Source organism: Passer domesticus, chromosome 6 (assembly GCF_036417665.1).
Source record: "Passer domesticus isolate bPasDom1 chromosome 6, bPasDom1.hap1, whole genome shotgun sequence".
Taxonomy (NCBI): Eukaryota; Metazoa; Chordata; class Aves; order Passeriformes; family Passeridae; genus Passer; species Passer domesticus.
The window spans coordinates 26,641,355-26,661,088 of NC_087479.1; the positions used below are offsets into that span (position 1 = coordinate 26,641,355).

At 35.7% G+C, this 19,734-nt stretch overlaps 1 protein-coding gene across 8 annotated transcripts in view; it reads right to left on the bottom strand.

Moving 5' to 3' along the window:
- Positions 1-19,734, bottom strand: part of AKAP6 (A-kinase anchoring protein 6) — a 294,626-nt gene that overhangs the window by 15,456 nt on the left and 259,436 nt on the right. For all 8 annotated transcript variants that reach the window (XM_064424001.1, XM_064424002.1, XM_064423994.1 and 5 more), the window contains one exon: positions 15,193-15,408. In XM_064424001.1, coding sequence (XP_064280071.1) covers positions 15,193-15,408 — 216 coding nt within the window. The remainder of the gene's footprint in view (positions 1-15,192; positions 15,409-19,734) is intronic.

The following is a 19,734-nucleotide window of genomic DNA, read 5'->3' on the forward strand; positions in this document are numbered from 1 at the left end:
AACCTGTTAGATTAAAAAAGAAATCAGATTCAATGGCTCATTTTCTCTGTGTCATGTTTTATGACCCTGTCATACTCAGCATTAGGAAGACATTGCTGTGGGAAGTTTCCTAAACTGCTTGATTTTACTGTTTTAAGCTTCTGCCAGCTGCAAGAAGAAACTACTGAAGGCAGGAAATCAGCAGCAGGTTCCAAGAATTTTATGTTCCATAGAATCTGATTCTGTTTCAAAACAAAACATTTGGTCCTCATTGGTCAGGAAGATAACCTTCCCTCTGTAAATCAGCACTTGGCTGCTTGTTTGTTCAGCAAGTCAGATGGACTAAAACAATAAAACATGTAGAGTTGTGACCTCAGCCCATTCATCTTCACTGAGTGCTCCTCACTTCAAAGCCTATTTTTTTATTCTTAAAATGCACATGCTTTTCTGAGGCCTGGCATATACTCAGAAGTTTTGCAGGCTTAGCTTGATGGCAGGGGATTTTTAAATTTTTTTATTTTATTTTATTTAGTCTTGTTTTATTTTATTTTCCTTCTGATTGTTGTTTATACTTGCAAAGACTTCTATGTAGATATGGTCATTTTACTAATATAGCTTTCTCTCTCCAAGGAACTGACTAAATTGATATTAGTAAATTACTACTGCAGTTAAAAACATCATATCCCTTGAAGTACAACTTTAGTGGTTATCAGCTACACTGGCAGCCCTTCCAAAGTACAGGAAAAGTTTTAACTTTGAAACAAACCACTCAGTTTAAGTCAAACACATTTTGAATTTGGCGTTTTTAGTACAGGTATATATTTTCCCTACATTTTTTTACAAAATTTAGTGAACTGTTCAAGCAAGGCAGAGACTGAAATAGTTTTTGGAAGTGCCATGCCATAGCCTCTGGAATAAATCTCTGGAGTGAAGAATGGAAGGTGGTGTCACTCCAGCTGACATTTGCACTGACAGCAGTAGTGAAGTAAAGACCCAGGAATTTTTAGGAACCATTTTTATCTTATCAGCTATCTCTTTTTCAGGCTGCTGAGTGCAGAGGTAGGATGCTGGATGATTGGAGTTATCATATTAGCAATAGATTGTTAGGTCTTGCCAACAGAATGCTTAAAATTTGCCAACTTTATCCTTTACTTGTGTTATACAGAGTAGGGTACAAATGATAAATGTCAGATAGTGCCAGAGATAAATGCTGCTTGCTCACTTTACTGGGAAAAATGGTGTTGTTTCTTCCTCTATGTTATTCATTTGAATGAACTGTATAGTATTGTACAATTCATCTTTTACACAAAGTAGATGAATCTTCTACTGCCATTTACAAATGGGAAACCTGTACTTGTATAAGAGCTGCATTATGTTTTTTTTATTTTGTTTCAATTAATTAAGAATATGTCTTTCCTAGAGAGTTTGACTCTCGAGGAAGACTCCAAAGGAAGTTCTACCTAGCCTGGATCAAGATATCTGAGTGGTCCAGAGAAAGAGTCTGTGTGTGGTAGGGGGATTGGAACTAGATGATCTTTGAGGTCCCTTCTAAGCCAAACCATTCTTTGACTGTATGACTGTCTGATTCTATGATCCCTTCTTGAAATGCAAATACTCAAAAAGGAAGGGGTCTATCACAGACAGACATGCTGATCTCCAGAGAGTCCTGGAGTGTGCTACAGAACATCACATTTCAATGGAGTGAGCCCTGTATGCTGACTCTTAAGCCCTGGCTTTGCTGAAGTCTGTGGTAAAACGTTGCAAAGATACCTGTCCTGTCTGGCAAACACTTTTTTTTTTTTTTTTTTTTTTTTTTTTTTTTTTTTTTTTTGGGTCCTGTCTGGCAAATACTTTTTGTTTGTGTAATTGATGGCACTAAATTTCCTGGAATTCTGAAACTTAAAAACGTGTATTTAATTTTTCTAAAAATGGGTAGTTTTAAAGTAGGTCTGAGTGGTCTTCAACATTATAAAGTCACTAAATACTACTATTTAGAGAAGATCTCTAAGATCACTAAGAAAAGTAAGAAGCAGCAAATAGTTTTGACCAAGAAAGTAAAAAAAATCAATGTAATAAGAAGCAAAAATGCACAATATTATGCATATTCCTATTTTTTTTTGCATATTACTGCTAGATAAACAACACTTAGGAAGCATATACTGTTGCATGAGAAGTTTTAAGTATATTAAGTGAATAATCAATCAAATTATAGACTCAGAAGAGTGAAAGGTTAAATTAATTCTAATGTATTTGAAAGTGCTGCTTTAAGGATTTTAGCAATTCCTACTTTGAATCCAGAACTATTTTGCTCAGGAAAGCATTCCCATTTCAGAGGGATAACTCTTGTGAGCACAATTAGGTGTGTTCTTAAATCCTTGTAGAGTTAGTGTTTAATAGCTAACCAGTTACTCTGCAGAAAATGTTAATGGGAAGAAATAAGATTGTTAAGACAAATAAAGACATTTCCTCAGCCCCAACACTCTAAGGAAAAGTGTCAAAATGAAATTTTTAATTTTTTTTACTAACACAGGAATAGTTTAGCTTTTTTTCTGAAGCAAATTATATTAAACAATGATTCTGTGTTTTGGCTTCATTTGCATGTGCTACTCCAGTACAGATACTTTGTGTTGGTGAAACAGGCCTGAAATGTAACCCCTACGTACTATTATATTTTTTAAAGGAATTAACATGAAAAAAAGAGCTTTTACAATAATAAATACAAACTCTGTTCTTCCTCCCTCCCTGCAACATATCCTCCAGTTGCTGTGGCCAAATTATTCAAACTCAACTGAATTTAAGGGCCAGGGAAAAAAGAAAAAGGACAGAAAACCATCCCCCACCTCCAGGAATGTGTGCACATTCAAGGAAGACAAACATGATTTTGTCTTTTGAAAAATGCAAGCATGCCAAGTACTTCTGCTGAGGGAAATAGTCGTGTACAGTGCCACTTCACCTCTGCCTCACTTAAACTCATTTTCTAAATGGTGTTCCCTATATCACAGTCATCAAAAAAACTATCCCCATTTCCCACCACCAATTTTTAATATGCATAAGCATATGCATATGCATAATATTCCCTGTTCATAATACCAAAGTGGCCTACACATTACAATACATTCTCAGACTATATGGAAGCAGCATGCTTTATCACAGAGTATGAAAGAAACATACATGAACTTACACATTTATTAGAATTGCAATTAAAAGCAAGTACACATTTAAATCCTGAGTAAATAAGATCTAAATCTATGGTAATCTCTGACTGCATTTTACAGTTGTTATTATTGCCTCTCTCAATGCCATTACATGCTCAATCCTGCACATGCAGAGTTCCTCCTTCTCTTCTAGGGGTCATGTATGCTCACAGGTAGTGCCAGGGAGGTTGTATGCACAGATTCCTGTACCACAGGAAGGACACTGACTTTGCCTCTACCCTGTGCAGTCATGCATGTAACCCGCAAGGGTCTCAGTATGAGCTGGGAACAACAGAGACTCCACCTTTGTTCAGGTTTCTATGATGATGTTTGAAGTTCTCTGATAATGCTCAGAAATAACAGTCTGAAGGACTACTATTTTCATACCTAGGTTTTAAAACAGGTAATTTTCTTTATCATGGCAGCAGCTTATGGGCACATCTTCTAAACAACAGGTAAAATACTGCAGTGACATTTTAAGAGGATGCCCAGCTAGTAGGAGGAGTATTTTAGAAGTCAGGGAAAATGTCCATTCTCTAAGCATTTTTCTGCTATTTCTATGTCACTTGATGCTAGGTAAAATTCTGGGGTCAGTTGTGCCTGCATAGGAGGAGTGAGGGTATTCTATCTCCTTGGTAAGCTGCCTGCAGTGTCAGATGGACAAAAGAGTGAAAGGCTCCAGCCTCTCCATCACACTCCACTCACACATCACACTGGAGTGTACAAGCCAGGCTGAAACAGAAGGTGAGCCATGTCAGCAGAAGGCCTGCAGGGACTAACTTTGATCACAGATCAAGGCAAAAGCAGGGACTCAATGAGTTCAGTCCCTGCTCTGTGTCCAAAGGATCATTGTTAATGACCTACCCATTATCTGTTTTCCATCCTCTACAGAAGCATTTTCCTCTTTTTTTTTTGCCACCATATCCTTTCTAACATCTGTGTTTCTTATTTGCTAAAGAATCCCTTTAGATGTTACTAGAAAGAAGAACATCTATAACATTTTTATATTGGGTAATATTGTCATCCAAATAGGTTTACAATCCCAGACCTATATCCCAAGTTGTGTATTTGGGCTTTTTTTTGTGATGAGAAAACCTGGCTACATGACATATTTTACCAACTGTTGTTTTTACTGCTTTGTAGCTTTCTTTTCATCTGTCAAGAGGTTACATGACAGGATTTTTTGCCCTTGAATGTCATTTCATATCTCACCTTTACTTCAGAGAAATATATGTTTTTCTTTGTTCAAGAAGCTATCACAAGCCCTTTATGAAACTCTTAGAAAAACATTCCTGGCTTTATCTAAAACCAAAATGTTTCCATGCACACGCAGAACAGAGCAAATCCTGGCACTACACCTCAGATACATGCCCATGCAAGTTGGTGGGAGTTCATCCATGCAAAGTCTCAGAATTTGACCCAAACGGCTTCTTTATAGTTAAGACTATAAAATATCTAGAAAAACCAGGGAACCTGTGGAACATCAAATTAAAGCCAAATCAATTGCATTCCACACTTAAATGCTCATAAATAAATTTGTACCAACAAAGCAAAGTGGCAATAATAAATAATAATAAAATCATTGTTGCTTTCTTTTTATACTAGTTAAGAGGCCTGCATGCTGTTAATAATAATTTCAATTTAGTATCATTTACATTGGAACTGTACTCCTTTAACAGTGTACTCTCAGTTAAACAAGAAGAACTCAGTGGATGCTATGAATGGAGTCAGTACATGCAATAGCCATCTCCAATCTAGAGCAGGTACATCAGGACACCAAAATAACGGCATTTTAAAGAGCTTTGTTTCAGCAGAAATGAGGGTTTGTGAAAAACTCTGAAGAGTGAGAATCACCATAGAAACATAGACAGATATAAGGTACAAAAGAGCAGGACATAAGCCCTTGGGAGCTTGACCTTAGGAGAAACCTAGGAAGAAAGTTTTCTCATCAAGAACTGGAATAGAGAGACTTGAATTTCTAAACAAAAAATTCTTTCAGTATACTGGAAAGGGAGACTTTATCTATTATTTATGAATAACAGGACTGCATGAAAAATACCCATCCCTATCATCAGTTTCTTCTTCTGAATCAGTTGAGAGACCACCAAATTCACATTATCAATGAGAATGGACTCCCTGTCCCCCTTATTTAAATTTTCAATGCAATTTCTCTGCAATTTCAGCTCTGGCATTTCCTGAAGCGATTGATTCACCATCTGTAAATTTAAAATATCAACTTGAGGGGAGACAATAAGCAAGTATTGTTAAATCAAAGGCTAGAAGAATACTGTATATTACAAGTACTTGCACAGTCTGCCCACCTATGGATTTCCAAGTGCTAAGTTAAACACCACAGTTGTCAGTAAATGGCAGGGAGTTCTGGCAATGAATCAAAATTACAATGGTAAGCACTTTGAGGCTACAACAGCACAATTGTTCCTTGCCATTACACAGCCTATATCTAAGAAAAGCTGCTCTTCAAATGTTGCAATATAGAAACACTGCCCTAATCTCCAAATATAAGCAGTCCCTAGGTAGGCAGAGCTCTTTCACCAAGATCATCTCATCTTTGAACTTCCAGATTATTTTCTTTTCACCTTCTCTGGTAAGTGATGATGTTTATACCTCTCTCTATACATAACAGATATCAACACAGCTCTGGAGATGGCTGGGAAAAAAGGACTGGAATTTCCAATCTAACCTAGTACATTGAATAGGTCCTGTGCAGTGTCTCAAGTGCACCGTTTGGTTTCGTCACTTGCAAAATTATTTGATATAAGCAATCTTTGAAGAAATTCACTTGGAAGAAGCCAAAGTAGTAGACAACTATATCTTGCTATTGTGTCGGACAGATACATGTCTGTTTTAGTCACACAGAGTAAAAAATTAAAATGGGGAGTAACTCACTGTTATAAAGTCATTATATTGCCATTATTCAACTTTCTTCTGTTACAGGTGAGTTTATTTTAAATGTTACACAGCTTAAACTTGGGCTCAAATCAAAACATAAGTTGAAGATTTTAGTCTATCCACAATGACCATTTTCTGTGCTGGTTAGGCACAAAAAGTCCAATGAATACTAAGAGTTTACAAAGCAATAACTGAGGGGCACAGGACTATTAGTATTAATGTTATCAGTAGAAGTGTTAATATGCAGTATAGAGCACAAAGTCTTTCATGCAGGTGCTCAGGTTTTTACTGAAACTGTATGTTTGACATGTACTTTTTGTGTAGTGCTTAGAAGTTTTGGAACAGTTTATGGTATTTTGTTTCACACTGAAACAATATTCCCTTCTAAAAATCAAAATGGATTTTTAGAATAAAGCGTCTTTCTGAATTGTTCAGTAAACCAGTAAACCTGCTGAATGAGCTGTGACTCCATAAGTTTAGGAACTCATTTATTATGTTTGTAGATCAGACACTGCATTTATTCACAAAGTGAATCTCTCAAACTTAGCTTTCATTAGAGCTGCGGGGAGGCCCAGTCTTTCTCCCTTGCTTGAGAAGGTGAAGCTCAAGAAGATAATTAACCATGAAACAATGAGGAGGCTTGCTGGGTAAGCACTAGTGTGAAAACAGTTACTCCTCACAAAGGAGGGGAAATTAGCTGGCTGGATAAAAAAGGAAGTGTCAGACAAGACTGAAAGGACTGCAAGTGTAAGTAGATAGCTCTTGCATCATTAATGCAATTTTTTAACATTTAAACGTCACTGGTTTCTAAATTTAAATCCACTTAACTCTATGTGTTAGGGGATATTAATATGCCATTTAAAAATAATTTTTCTTATACTTTCCTTTTTCGCATTTCACCACTTTTAGTCATGCTTCCCACACATGAAAGAAGTCACTGCCTCTTAGTATTGTATTCTTGTTTACAAAGTCGATGTAAACAGTGTTCTAAAAAGATTCTGTTTGCTCACTGTATTTTACAAGCTCATTATTTTACATTAATACAGGTCTTTTTTATGAACAGAGTTTCTTTTGATTATACTGTTTTACAGAGTAAAAACTCATGATATTTCTTTCTTTTCAAAACTTCCTTCAACTCAAACAGTGCTCCCTGAAGCAGCCACATTTTTGGCAGAAATTCAGTTGTATGCTATGCCAAAAGAAATAGAATAAACAAACACTGCTTAACGCAGCTGGCTAGGTAATTTACATATTACTGCACACACCAAACACGAAGACCTGGATATGGATTAGAGCTACAACAATGACACAAATGTCTTATATATAAGGAGAAATGAAACTCAGATAATCACTGCTCATTATTTACATTTTGTTATTTATTGCGTATTATGGTATTACTATAGCACCTCTGATATAAATGTATGTGCATATTTAAATATTAAGTAGATGGATTTATTATAATATCTGTATGTTTTACAGAAAAACTATGCTAGAAATGTCTTGTTAAACTGTTAAATGGGTACATTTTTGAAATTTTTCTTCTGGTGAAAGCATGCTACCTAAACAGCTACATTACAGCTTTTGGAAATAGCAAAACCCCCTCCAAATACAATTAAAACTCTCTAGGCATATTGTAAAATTTCTTTACTGTACAAATAGCATAGACAGGCCTCCAAGTCTATTAGTTCAGGTGCTTTCAAACAGCAACAGTCATTTTAGGTAAGACCAACTGTCCTTTCAGCTGAGTCCATCTCCTGCAGTGGTTGGTAGTGAATGTTTATGGAGAAGTTAGAAAACCCTCAAACACATAGAAGGATATAGAAGCTGCCCTCCCTAATTTGAGAAGTCAGCCTGTGGGCTGACTTTCAGAGTTGGAATTTAATAAGCATTAATTGAGGTCTCCTCCATTAATTTCTCTGATTACTTACTGAAGTAATTTGTATTTTTGCTATCCTCCACATCCTGTAGGAAAAAAATTCATTTTTATTATGCACTCCATGAAAATAATGTTCCCTTTTGATTGTTTTAAATCTCCTGACTGATAATTTTATTGGGTACCTTTTCTTTTGTGTGTTAAGAAAAAATAGTAAATAATTTTACCTTTGTTATTTTAATTTATTTTTAAAATCATTTTTAATTGTATTTCTGTCTGCTTAGAGCTGATGCAGCTCCTAGAATATCCTATAATAGTAAACAATGAGATGCTGACTATGCATATACTTCTTGAAGATCCTGCAAATATATTTCCATAGTGGCATAAGTATTATGGCCCTATCATCCAATATGGAAGGCCTCTTTAAGATGGAAAAACTGCAGTGCAGCTTATCAGAAAATAAGGTTTCTTCCTCTTTTTCTAAAAACTATTTTGTTTGAAAACTCTTGGAAAAAAGAGATCTGAACATTAGCCTCAATTACACTTATATACTGCTCCTTGCAGAACTGGATTGATTAGACATGCAGAGCAACAACACATTAAACTAACTAAAAAAATCACAAGTTTGTGAATTTCACATTTCTCTTAACTGTAATTTTTAAAACAATCTTGGCTTGAATCATAAACTTCTGATTAGTGGATATTAAGCATCTAAATAAAACACTGACTTCATACTGTAATTTGAACACAATGCATTGCAATGAGAATCAGTGTCTGGTGAGCCCTATTAAATATCTGACCCCCTACTTAAGTGCCTAAATAGGAAGTGAGTTCTTTTGAAGACCTCTGTGATTGAAAATGAAAACCTAACCATTTTAGCTTTTATTTTTTAATGAGGTATTTTTGATGTTTAAATGGTGTTTGACAGTTCTTTCAGCATTGGTGTGCTTTGGAAACATCATATTTCCAATTTCTGAAGATCATTTATTTTCCCACTAAAGCTGATTATTGCTGAGAATTTGTTTGGTTTGGCTGGGGTTATGAGTTTGAACTTCCCAACATTTTATAAAAGCTGTGGCAAAACATAACATCTGCCAGAGTGAGGGAAATGGTGGAATGATATAGCAGATTGGTGAAATGTAGGGAGTGTTTCACCCTTGGATTTTTACCTTATAGTTTTAGTAGTGACAGAAAGATTTGCAGTCTCTGAGGATGGAGTAGAGCCCTCTTTTGAAAGACTTAAATATATTTCTTTTTTCTTTCTATTCACTCTAAAAACCTACTGTTGCAGGTGACCACTCAGGAGACTCTTTCAAGAATATAAGAATATAACACAATATTTATCTGAATTTTGACTAAACTTGACTGGGTCTGGAATTTTTTACTAAGATCTGCTCAACAACAAGGGTTTTCCCAGCTTTGTTTTATTAGATCATCCAGACTCTGTGGCACTGCCATGATGACTGCCCTCATAACTATGGCTGGTCCTCAAGAAAATTATGAGAAACACATTCTCAGCAATAATCAGCTTTTAGTGGGAAAATATTCTTGAGAATATGGGATGTATTACCTATCTTCAATTAAATCCAAGAAAAATCTAGAGCTAGGTTCAGCATCTGCATAACTATATTTTAGATCCTATGGATAATTGTTTCATGTCACAAATCAGACGTGCAATGCAACCCAGAAGCTCAAAAGCATACACACCTCAAGTATGAGGATGGTGCATCATATCACAAACTCTAAAATCAAATATCCACTCACTTAAAAATTGAATATTTTAAGGAAGCACCAAAGTGAGCAAATGCAAACCATTGAGACAGTATTGTCACAGACTATATGGAAGAGGTCCAATACCAAAACAAAAAACGTAAGTCATTAAATAATTTGTAATGGATAGATCATGTAATGGCTGTTCAGCACTTTACAATATATAGTGAGCCCTTCTCATCCAATTAAGTTAATAATCTCTCAGTACTTTGCTGTGTTAGACACTCCTGATGGACTTCTAAATTTTATGCAAAAATTTTAGCTAGGACTCACCTTACAAAATGATGGCTTGTGATGAAATAAGAAACTTTTAGAAACCAAGTTTTTTTAGTGAAGCTACCAAGCAAACAACTGAACAATGACAGAGTCATTTTTCACCTCTGAAACAAGGGAGTTAGTGTGTGTTTTTTGAGCTTAGAACAAGTGTCATTCTATGGGTTGAAAAAATATTGCATCAGTGAAATAAATGTAGAGAAACAGAGACACCATCCCTAACATAAAGAAAAACAGTTTTCTTTCCCAGAAAGTATCACAGAAACAGATAAATAGAGTAAAAGAATAAAGATACCAAATCAGAAGCAATACAGTACAGGTTAACAATTTGTTTTTCCAAATGCATTATAAAGCAGGAGATCAGGAGGTTGTTGGGTAAAAATCCTGAACAGCCATTTAAGCAGGCTCTTTACCTCCTAAGAAACAAGCTAGTGGAAAGAAGTGCCTTTCTTTTTTATTCTTTTTCTTTTTTTTTTTCAAGGGAGCTGTCTCACCATTGCAGATTTTCCCAAGTCCTTGCAACTCTAATTAAAATGTGGTAATTGGTTATGTTACCTCAATTACCATGATGCATGGACATTGATACAAAGCGACACCAATTGAATCCCTTGGGTGTTATACCCCAAGGCCATCCCATTTATTGTGGCCTTATTATTTTCAATTATGTGGCTGGATGTACAGAATACTTTCAAGCCAATACAGATGAAGGTTCCACTGGACTTTCAGTGTAATGTACACATAAGATGACTCAGAAGAAGAGAAATAATTTTTTTTTCATGAGGTATAGCAGTGAACTCAGTGATCAGATGAATTAATATTTCAGACACTTTCAGGACAATGTAAGAATTAGGGCACCTTAACCCAAATCGCCTTAGCTCAAAATCTCCATTTTAAATGCATGAGTAATACTGTCCCTTCAATAATTAGCCCTCTCTGTTGAATAAGAAAAGAAATTGTCTGCTCCATAAAACAGGTATGTTTCTCATTTAATGAATGAGCATTCTGGACAAAAAGCAGCTTCTCCACTCACCAAAAAGGCAGGAATATTGAATTGCAGCTAAAGTAAAATCCTTTAGAAACCACATTTTTTTTCTCTTTCTCCCTGTCCCAAAAACGTCAATTTCCACGGTCACCTCATTGCAGCTTTCTATACAGAGACATACCTGATCTGGGCAAGACATATACAAAATGGAATCTTCTGTAGCAGCTGGAATAATCCATTGATTATAGATTTGGTTAAACACATAATTTGCATTGGGTATACCACTGGCTGAGCAAAAAAAGTTTAAAAAAATTGCAGAAAACAACTTACATATTCACACTCTGACTTAATTTATGGGAACAACTATGACTGAATCTGTCCCAAAAACATTTTTTAACTTTTCAGTCTTTCAAATAGATTCTACCTCCTAAAGGAAAGTGCATAGTGAGTTAAAGCTTCTCCAGCTGTTGAGCAGGAATTTTAGATGGCAATTTTGAGTTTAGTTAAATGAAGATTGTTGCTATTGCTATTGCAATTGCCAGGCAGTATTCTTTTTCCTTTAAGATAATTGCTAGCAGGGTCTTGTTAGACAAGCTATAAGGCATCTGTGTAATCCTGAAGTTAAAGTTAAGGTGATATATAACATTATATAAGCAAAATATGGAATGATAAATCTGGATGAAAAGAATTTACTAGAAAAGAAACAAAACAAAACAAAAACCCCAACAAAACAAAACAAACAAAAAAACCCCACCAAAACAAACAGATGGGGGAGATAAAAAACTCTTTTACTGAAACAAATTAGGACTGCTTCCAGTTTTCTGAGGTTTTTTCATTCTATGAATACCTCATTCTATATAGCTAGATTAACCTACTGAATCTAATTTCTTCTTTCTGGAGCAATTCTTATTGAAAATTTCACATTCTACATAGAACTTTTTGTTTATGAGCTTTTACCTGACTGTAGGTGCATGAAGTACTTGTTAATAACTTATTTGTAAAGTTGTTTGTAAACTTATGATGCCCACTATTGCAAAAGGTGAGCAAAACTAAAAACTGCTGCAAACCCTAAATGAAAACAATTCAAAAGAAGCATAAAAGTTTTCTGTAGTTAATACCAGCGTACCTTTGTAACATTTTAAGTGGCCCAGATAAGTGACTAAATGCAAAACGGGGCAGAAAGGCGACAAAGGACACAATTAGAAGACAGTAGAAGATGAAAGTGACTCTTGCACTGAGGCTATACAATTATCTGGGATATCTTATGTACTGTCAGCAAGTCAGATGCCATGAATGAGTCAGATGCCATCAGGCTATAAAAACATCTCATTTGTTTTCATAAATTACAGTATTTTGTGGGCAACCACAAAGACAGACTTGTTACCAAGGGATACAGTTTGTGTGCCAAGACTGGCACACCATCAAATACAGAGAGATACGGTAGCAGAAGAAATGGTTCTGGTACCTACCCAAGAAATGACTGCACAGGAACTGAGTAACAAAGAAGGTTAGAACATGCCAACTCAGGCAAGGAAAGTCAAAGAAACATGAATCTTGCAGTGGCTGGAGCATATTTAAATGTTGAGAATATGGATAGTTTTATCAGAAAGAGAAACTTGTAAATGCTGATATACTTAAAAAGAAGTATTATTATAAAGCAGTCTAAGATGAGAGGTTCCAAAACAAAACAGTCCACAGTGAAAATTAGATGAGCATAATGAGCAGCCACCTAAATGGCTGCTATTTCTCAGCAGAAAGAATGATACACCCCTCAGCCAGTGAAACTCAGCTCAGCCCAGCAAATAACTCCAGACCACCTCAGGCAAAGTGGGAACAAAGCAGCAGGTACCTTGTGAAGTTCCAAGCCTCCAGATATCAAGTGATATTCTGTACTCATATCCCCACTATGCCTCAACTGCTGATCGACTGTAATCCCAAACAGAAACACAAGACTCCACTCCTGCTGCAAGAGCAGCACCAAGGTCTAATTACCTCCTAACAGTTTATTTAGAACAACTGCTTCCATACAGCCACTGCCTACACGCAAAAGGAGATAATATGTGTTCATTACAGTAACTTGGACCTCTGTCAGCACTCTCTAACATATCTCACAAATGCAACTTTTTTCTGTTCCAAGTGAAATAGGAGATAAACATTCACTAAGAAAAAAACCCAAACCAAACCTGCTGATTTGTGGTACTTTACCATTAAGATAACACAGTTGGAATGTGGTTCACTCCCTCTTGGGCTGTGTTACAGACCCAACAATACTCATCTTCTAACAAAAAAATTAGGATTCTGAGAGGATTCTGTTTTTTGATTTGGCTTTTGCCTAAATACTGCACATACTTATTTCTGAAGCTCCAAAGTTCAACTGTTCTTCTACTGCTGGTCAGATCATTAAACATTTTGTGTAGCATTAACAAAATTTATTAAATGCTGCAACACAATAATATCACTAAAAATATTCCTATGATGGAACTATCGCAAAAACATAACCAGCATTTCTCAAGAGAATTAAAAATCTCTGCTACTGTATTTTCTTTCTTTATCAATCTTTTCTATTCCTCGGCCTCATATTTATCTTCTAACCCATTCACTTGCCCAGCCTATTTCATTGATGAATTCTTTTACTTCTGTTCTCATTTCTTGCTCTCCCAGACTCATTACCATGAAAACTCTCTGGAACTGTTGAGATGGCATTAGTCTTCTTTTATTTCTTGACTTTCTTCTCAATTAAACATAATGTATTGTTTCAAATTTGTACCTACAATTTACATAAAGCTTCTTTCTGGATCCTCATTAATTCTGTTTTTTCCTTTAATTCCACTGAAATTTCTGTAACATTTTCTCACAATCTCAATTATCTTCACTTTTTACATTGCCAGTTCACCAATCCCATGCTTATAAAACCAATGTTAACACTACATCTGCTTTTCAGAGAGTTCTTTCCATGCTGCCTCATACAGAGCCCCTTTTGACTTGTCCTAACAGTCTGTTCAAACCTCTTCCTTCATCAAGTCCCATTTCTATATTAATACCTAATGCAAAAGAGCCAGTAAAACAAACTAGCAGAGGAGCATTCCTATGTTATAAATTTTGAAAAAGGCAGGCTAGCAACATTATTATTACCTTCACCAGTTCACTTGTCCACAGCATCCTTCTCACTAAATCACCATTTCTTGGACTGTTTAGACTAATAGCATTTTCACTCGGGAACTACTAGAGTTTCCAAACAATGCCTTATGTATCTTCATACTGTAGGACCCTAACTGAGCCAGAGAATTATAGCTTCTGTTATTTTTGTAAAGGAACTTTAAAGAAAACAAGTCAAAAGTAGTATTTCACTGTTAGTCAGGTAATTGCTAAGAAGGATGTGTCTAGATTTTTTTTCCTTTGCTTTGCTTAACAAAAACCTAAAAAATATATCATTTATTCCCAAATCTCACCAAGAGTCTTCAGTATGTGAACTACATAAGAACTACATACATTGCTGTCAATGTAGCTGCAGTACACAGACTTCACCAGTGTGATAGTTGCACAAGACATGCTGAGCCAATTCATCCATTACAGTCAATGGTGTTACAGTAGGGATTATTTAATTCTCCCTGCTTTATAATATAGTTTTATGCTGTAGAAAACCAAGCTAATTCATGCCACTTAATGGATGGTTTAAGCAGAGTGCTACTTTGCCTCCTAGGAATCATTTCCTTGAGATAAAAGCAAATTTCTACATTTTACTTATATTTAAATAACAGAGAATTGTATATTAATAACATACTCATGGCAATCTATGTGAAATACACATCTTCTTCTGGGATGCTAATTAAAACCAGTCTTAGTTACACAGGAAATTCTTTTTCTAAAATATACTTACAATCTGTGAAATATGTCTCTGGGCCAAGTTCTGTTTGGTACTGAGCAACTTAGCACAAGGAGAGGATTGGTTTTTTTACTGGGTGGGATCAGATATGATGAAATTAAATATCCAGCAAATACAGTATGTATATGTGAGTTCATATTATTAAACAATGTTGTCCATACAATACCGTGTGAAAAATGGAAGATTCACTTGCAGGCAGTAAAGACCAGGAATGACATCTCTGTCAGAAGAAAACACTCAGAGATGGGTATGTATTTCTTGTGCTGAAAAAGTATTTCTTATGAAGAATAAAATCCCACAAGACCTTTTTAAAGCAAGCATTACTCACCGAGTCTTTTTCTGATCGCTTCTGTAGCCTGGTTTGCCAGTGGACAGCTTGCATGACAATGGCTTCCCACCTTCTCTCAAGGTTTACGATTATCAGCTGCATGGACTGGTGGTCTGCATTTAGGTTGCAGGTCTCCTGATCATCCAGGAGGTGCTGGCATAATCGCAGCACAGAAGCTACCCCACGGCGCCTCTGCCTGATCTCAGAGCATAGAGACTGAAGGACAGACAAACAGCAGATGTCAGCATGGAATACTTTGCAAACTGAAACATTAATTAATTATTATCTGATATTTAGCGGTGCTTAATCTCTGTCTTGCAATATTTTTTCAGGTCTTCCATAAATTCCCATACTTCTGTCAAAGCTTAGTGTTTTATTTTCAGATAAATACAGTCTTAACCTTAATAGCACAGACAAACACTACGTTCAGTCTTCTTCAAACAAATACCATACATAGCTAACTGTCTCTATAATGCTGAAAGTTTTATAGTGTAGACTCATTTATTCTTCCTTTCTTTTTCATTCAACTGGGTCACATATGAAATTAGTTACCCTGACAGTAATCAGCTTCAGAAATTCTACAGAAAAATAAGAGGGAAAAATTGTAGTCATGCAATGAGAATATGTATATTTTTAGAAAAAACAATAGAAATTATGGGTCATATGTGCTCTGTCACAGGAGTAACATTACAGAAGGACAAAATTTAGTATAAAATTGTTTACAGATGTTTTCTGTTATCATAAAATATTTTCAGGGTGGTTCCATATTCATGTAAATGTAGGAAAACTGTGACAATTGTATCATCCCTGAAAAGGAGTAATTCAGTGCATTTACTTCATATACTGATTCCAGTATGTGCTAGTGAGAATGCAGTCTGACGTAAACTGGACAATGGGAGACAATTGCTAAGCCCTAATATTGAAACTTGATGGGAGCCAGGATATGTTGGTTCTCCACCAAAACCCTAAGAAACTGTACTGAAAATGTTGTTGAGCAGCAGAATAAATAATGCATCTTACATGCCAGAACTAGAATGAAGTCTACCACCCGGAAGCAGTTAATGGCATGGGGCGCTTCCAAGCATGGTTTTATCCCTGATTATATTCTACTGTCACTGAATGTCAAACCAGGATTTTTTTACTCATAACAAATTTTAATAATAACATCTATGAAACTGGGGTACAGAAGGCAGAAATGCACTTGAGGATGACTGCTTCAGCCCAGGTTCTGAGATCCTTTACTTTTATAACATTGCATAGCTCAAGAATTCAGTAATTATCATAGGGCTGTGCTACTCCTGAATTTAACAGGACTGTGCTCTGCACATGGGAGCTTTCCAGATAATTTAAATTGTAACTTGCCAACATCTGTTTCCCTCTGTGGGACACCACAGATGAAAGTGCATGACCCCATGAGAAAATGTGAACGATCATCTTTTTTGAAGACAGAGTGTTTGCCTCTAAACTTCCAGTAAATGATAAGAAGCAAGCATAAAAAAGCCACTATGCCTCTCAAAGCTGTTCAGAAGCATTAAGTGATAAAAAACCAGGACACTTTTCTTAATTTTCTTAGCAAAACAAAAACATTCTATAGAAAAGTGAATCCAAGTTCCAGTTTTTGTGCCACTGTATCTTTAAAATTTGAAATTTATAATTAGAATTGTCAAAACTCAAAGGAGTATTTTGCTGCTGTTCTTGATCCATAATATTAAGCTGAAAGTGTGAACCGAAAGGTTGGTATATACATCTAAAAACATGTACCATTTCTTTGCATAGGGATAGTGTGCAAAAGACAGGGATTTCTTTTAAAGCCTTTAAGAGAAATTATGATTAAACTCACAAACATAGCTGACTTACTAATCCACTTTTACTAGCACAATTGGGCCATCCTAACAGATTGCTTATTAATCAACAAGGGTAAACAAGGCAATGCAATCTCATTTAAAGCAGAAGTTTTAATGCCTAAAAGTATTTGTGTTCAAAATGTTATTCCCGATAAGCCTTCATTAGAAGACTTCTTAAAATGATTAAGTACATTTCATTGTAAAGTACACTGAGTAGTATAGTAGCAGGTGGACATTTCATACAGATGTTCCACTTATTGATATAATGCATTCTATAGCTATTTAAATTACCCTAACTCTATAATAGCTAGAATTCTATTACTTCTGTAATGAGAGAACCCTGTACCTTTAATATTTCTGAATTTTAAATAAGGTGAATGACAAATTCCCAAACCACTATTTATGGCAAAATATGACCAGGAATTTTATTATTCAATTTACACCAGAGCTGCATTTTCACTTGCATTTCCTGAACTTGCCCTTATTTATTTTCCTAGAGTTCATTACTAGTTTCCTTCGTAGTTCTTGATGTAACTACCATGTCTGGCACATTTCCTTTCTGATGCTGTTCATTAGTTTAATGTCAGATCAGGAAAAATACCAGCCAACCCAACTGGACCAAAAAGTCTATCTAAAGTCAGGGTTCTTATTTTACATTTTATAACAACAATTCATTTTTTTTTGGGAAGTGATGGTGAGTTATACAGCAATCACAGCCAAATTTATGTAGGTCTGCATTAACTTCATAGAAGTCAATATAGCTCAGAATCAGGCCCCATAACATTAATTTACCTTGATCTATCTGATTAAGTCATCCCTTATAAATATTGGTCTTTTCTGATACAATGCCTTTTAACATGATGAGGTAAGGAGAATTGCATTCATAAGCCATTATAGGGGACTTTAAGTGAGGCCTTTACATTGTGTTATCTGAAAGCAGAGCTACAGCGTCCAGGTCATTTCTAATTTATATCAATTTTACACCAGCATAATAACAGTAGCTTTACTGAAGCTATTTCTGATTTACATGGCTGTGACAGTACAATTAGGCCTATGGCACTTTTGTTTCAATTTTATTACATGATATTATGGTTAATATTAAACAGGAGAAGAATGAAGTGCTTGTATCTAATAGTGTATTGAAATAGTTGGCTATAGAAACAATACTTTAAAACCCAGAGAACTTAATCATGTAAAGACATCTTTAAGCCCTATATAATAGCACTAACAATAATGACTTTAAGCAGTAATAGGGTCTTGTGTTCAGTGTCCTAAAGGGACACAATAATTGCCTATAGGCCATGACATGATATATACACTGTGGTGTTGTATACCCATCCAGGTTTTGCTGTTGTTAAAATGGCATCCTTCTATAAAAACCTGTCAATACAGTAATTGCACATGCAAAATATGCTTCCAGGATGACAGTTACTTTAATTAATTATTTGCGAGGTAAATTCTACATTGTGAATGTAGAAGCTATAATTCATGTTTGATAAAAGTAAATTAATTTAAAAATTTTATGAGTAAGGAAATATGATGAGTACCTCTCTTGAGCCTAGGGTCTTATCGTTTACAGCTGTTATTGTAAGCTACTGGGCACTTGAAGGTTCAGAAAATTAGGATGTGATCTAAATGTACACTGAGGTGCATCACTTAGGCTCACTTAGTCTGTGTGTGCAGAAGATTTACTGAAATGTAGATTTAGAGATTAAACACTTACAATTTTGTCCCCTCATACTGTCATGTGTCCATTGAGCTATGGTAAAGGTAAACACAATCCAAATCTTTGTAAATGTGGGAGATATTCACTTAAGCCATTTGCAGGGAGACTTAAATAAATGTATTTGACTTTTTTGCTGCAGGCTAAGAGTATACACAGTAACTGCAACTGCTGTGTATGAAGTTGACTTTGTGTCTGAGTCATTTGCTTCACAACAGATATCCTGATATCATTGAGGTGTTAGTCATTAGAATGTTCTTATGGTCATGGCTTCCCATACTGAGCATTCCTCTCCATGCTGCTAGAATCTTGGAAGGCTTTACTTCCCCCTGCCTACTCCTATTTTCAGTGCTTTGAAGTTATCACCCGCATAGCTAAAAAGGGCTACCTGAAACTACTTTCACAGCTTGTTAATACCATGACTTAAATCATCTGGAAAAGCCCCTGCTGAGTCAAATGACATCAAACACTCCTTCCAAGCCAAGGGCTAATGGCACTATCTATGGGGATGGAAGTGACCATGATCTGAACAGAAGGTGCTTGGCTTAGCTGTGTGACTCCTAAGTGAGTGGCATGTGACCAGAAATGTGTGTGCAGCTTTAGGCAGTGCCAGAGCATATGAGAGACATAGAAAGGTGGGAAGTTGAGGAATGTTATAGCTCCTCAGTGAGTTTCCATCCCTCAGCCCTCCTGCAGCATATCAGCATCTCAGCTGTGCTGCACCATCTGCTCTGCATGACTGAAAGACTTGTATGGGAAGTCAGCTTTCTCACACAAGATGTAAGATGAGTAGGCCACTGAAACATGGTATATCAAGAATCTTGACCAGGTGTTTATATTAACTATTTAAGACTTTTGATAAATTCAGTGAGACTAATTATGCTTAAAAGTAGTTTAAATGCATTGTAAAATTAGTTGAGTTGCCTTAAATCTACACAATCCACACATTCACCACAAAGATTATTAAGATGTTTT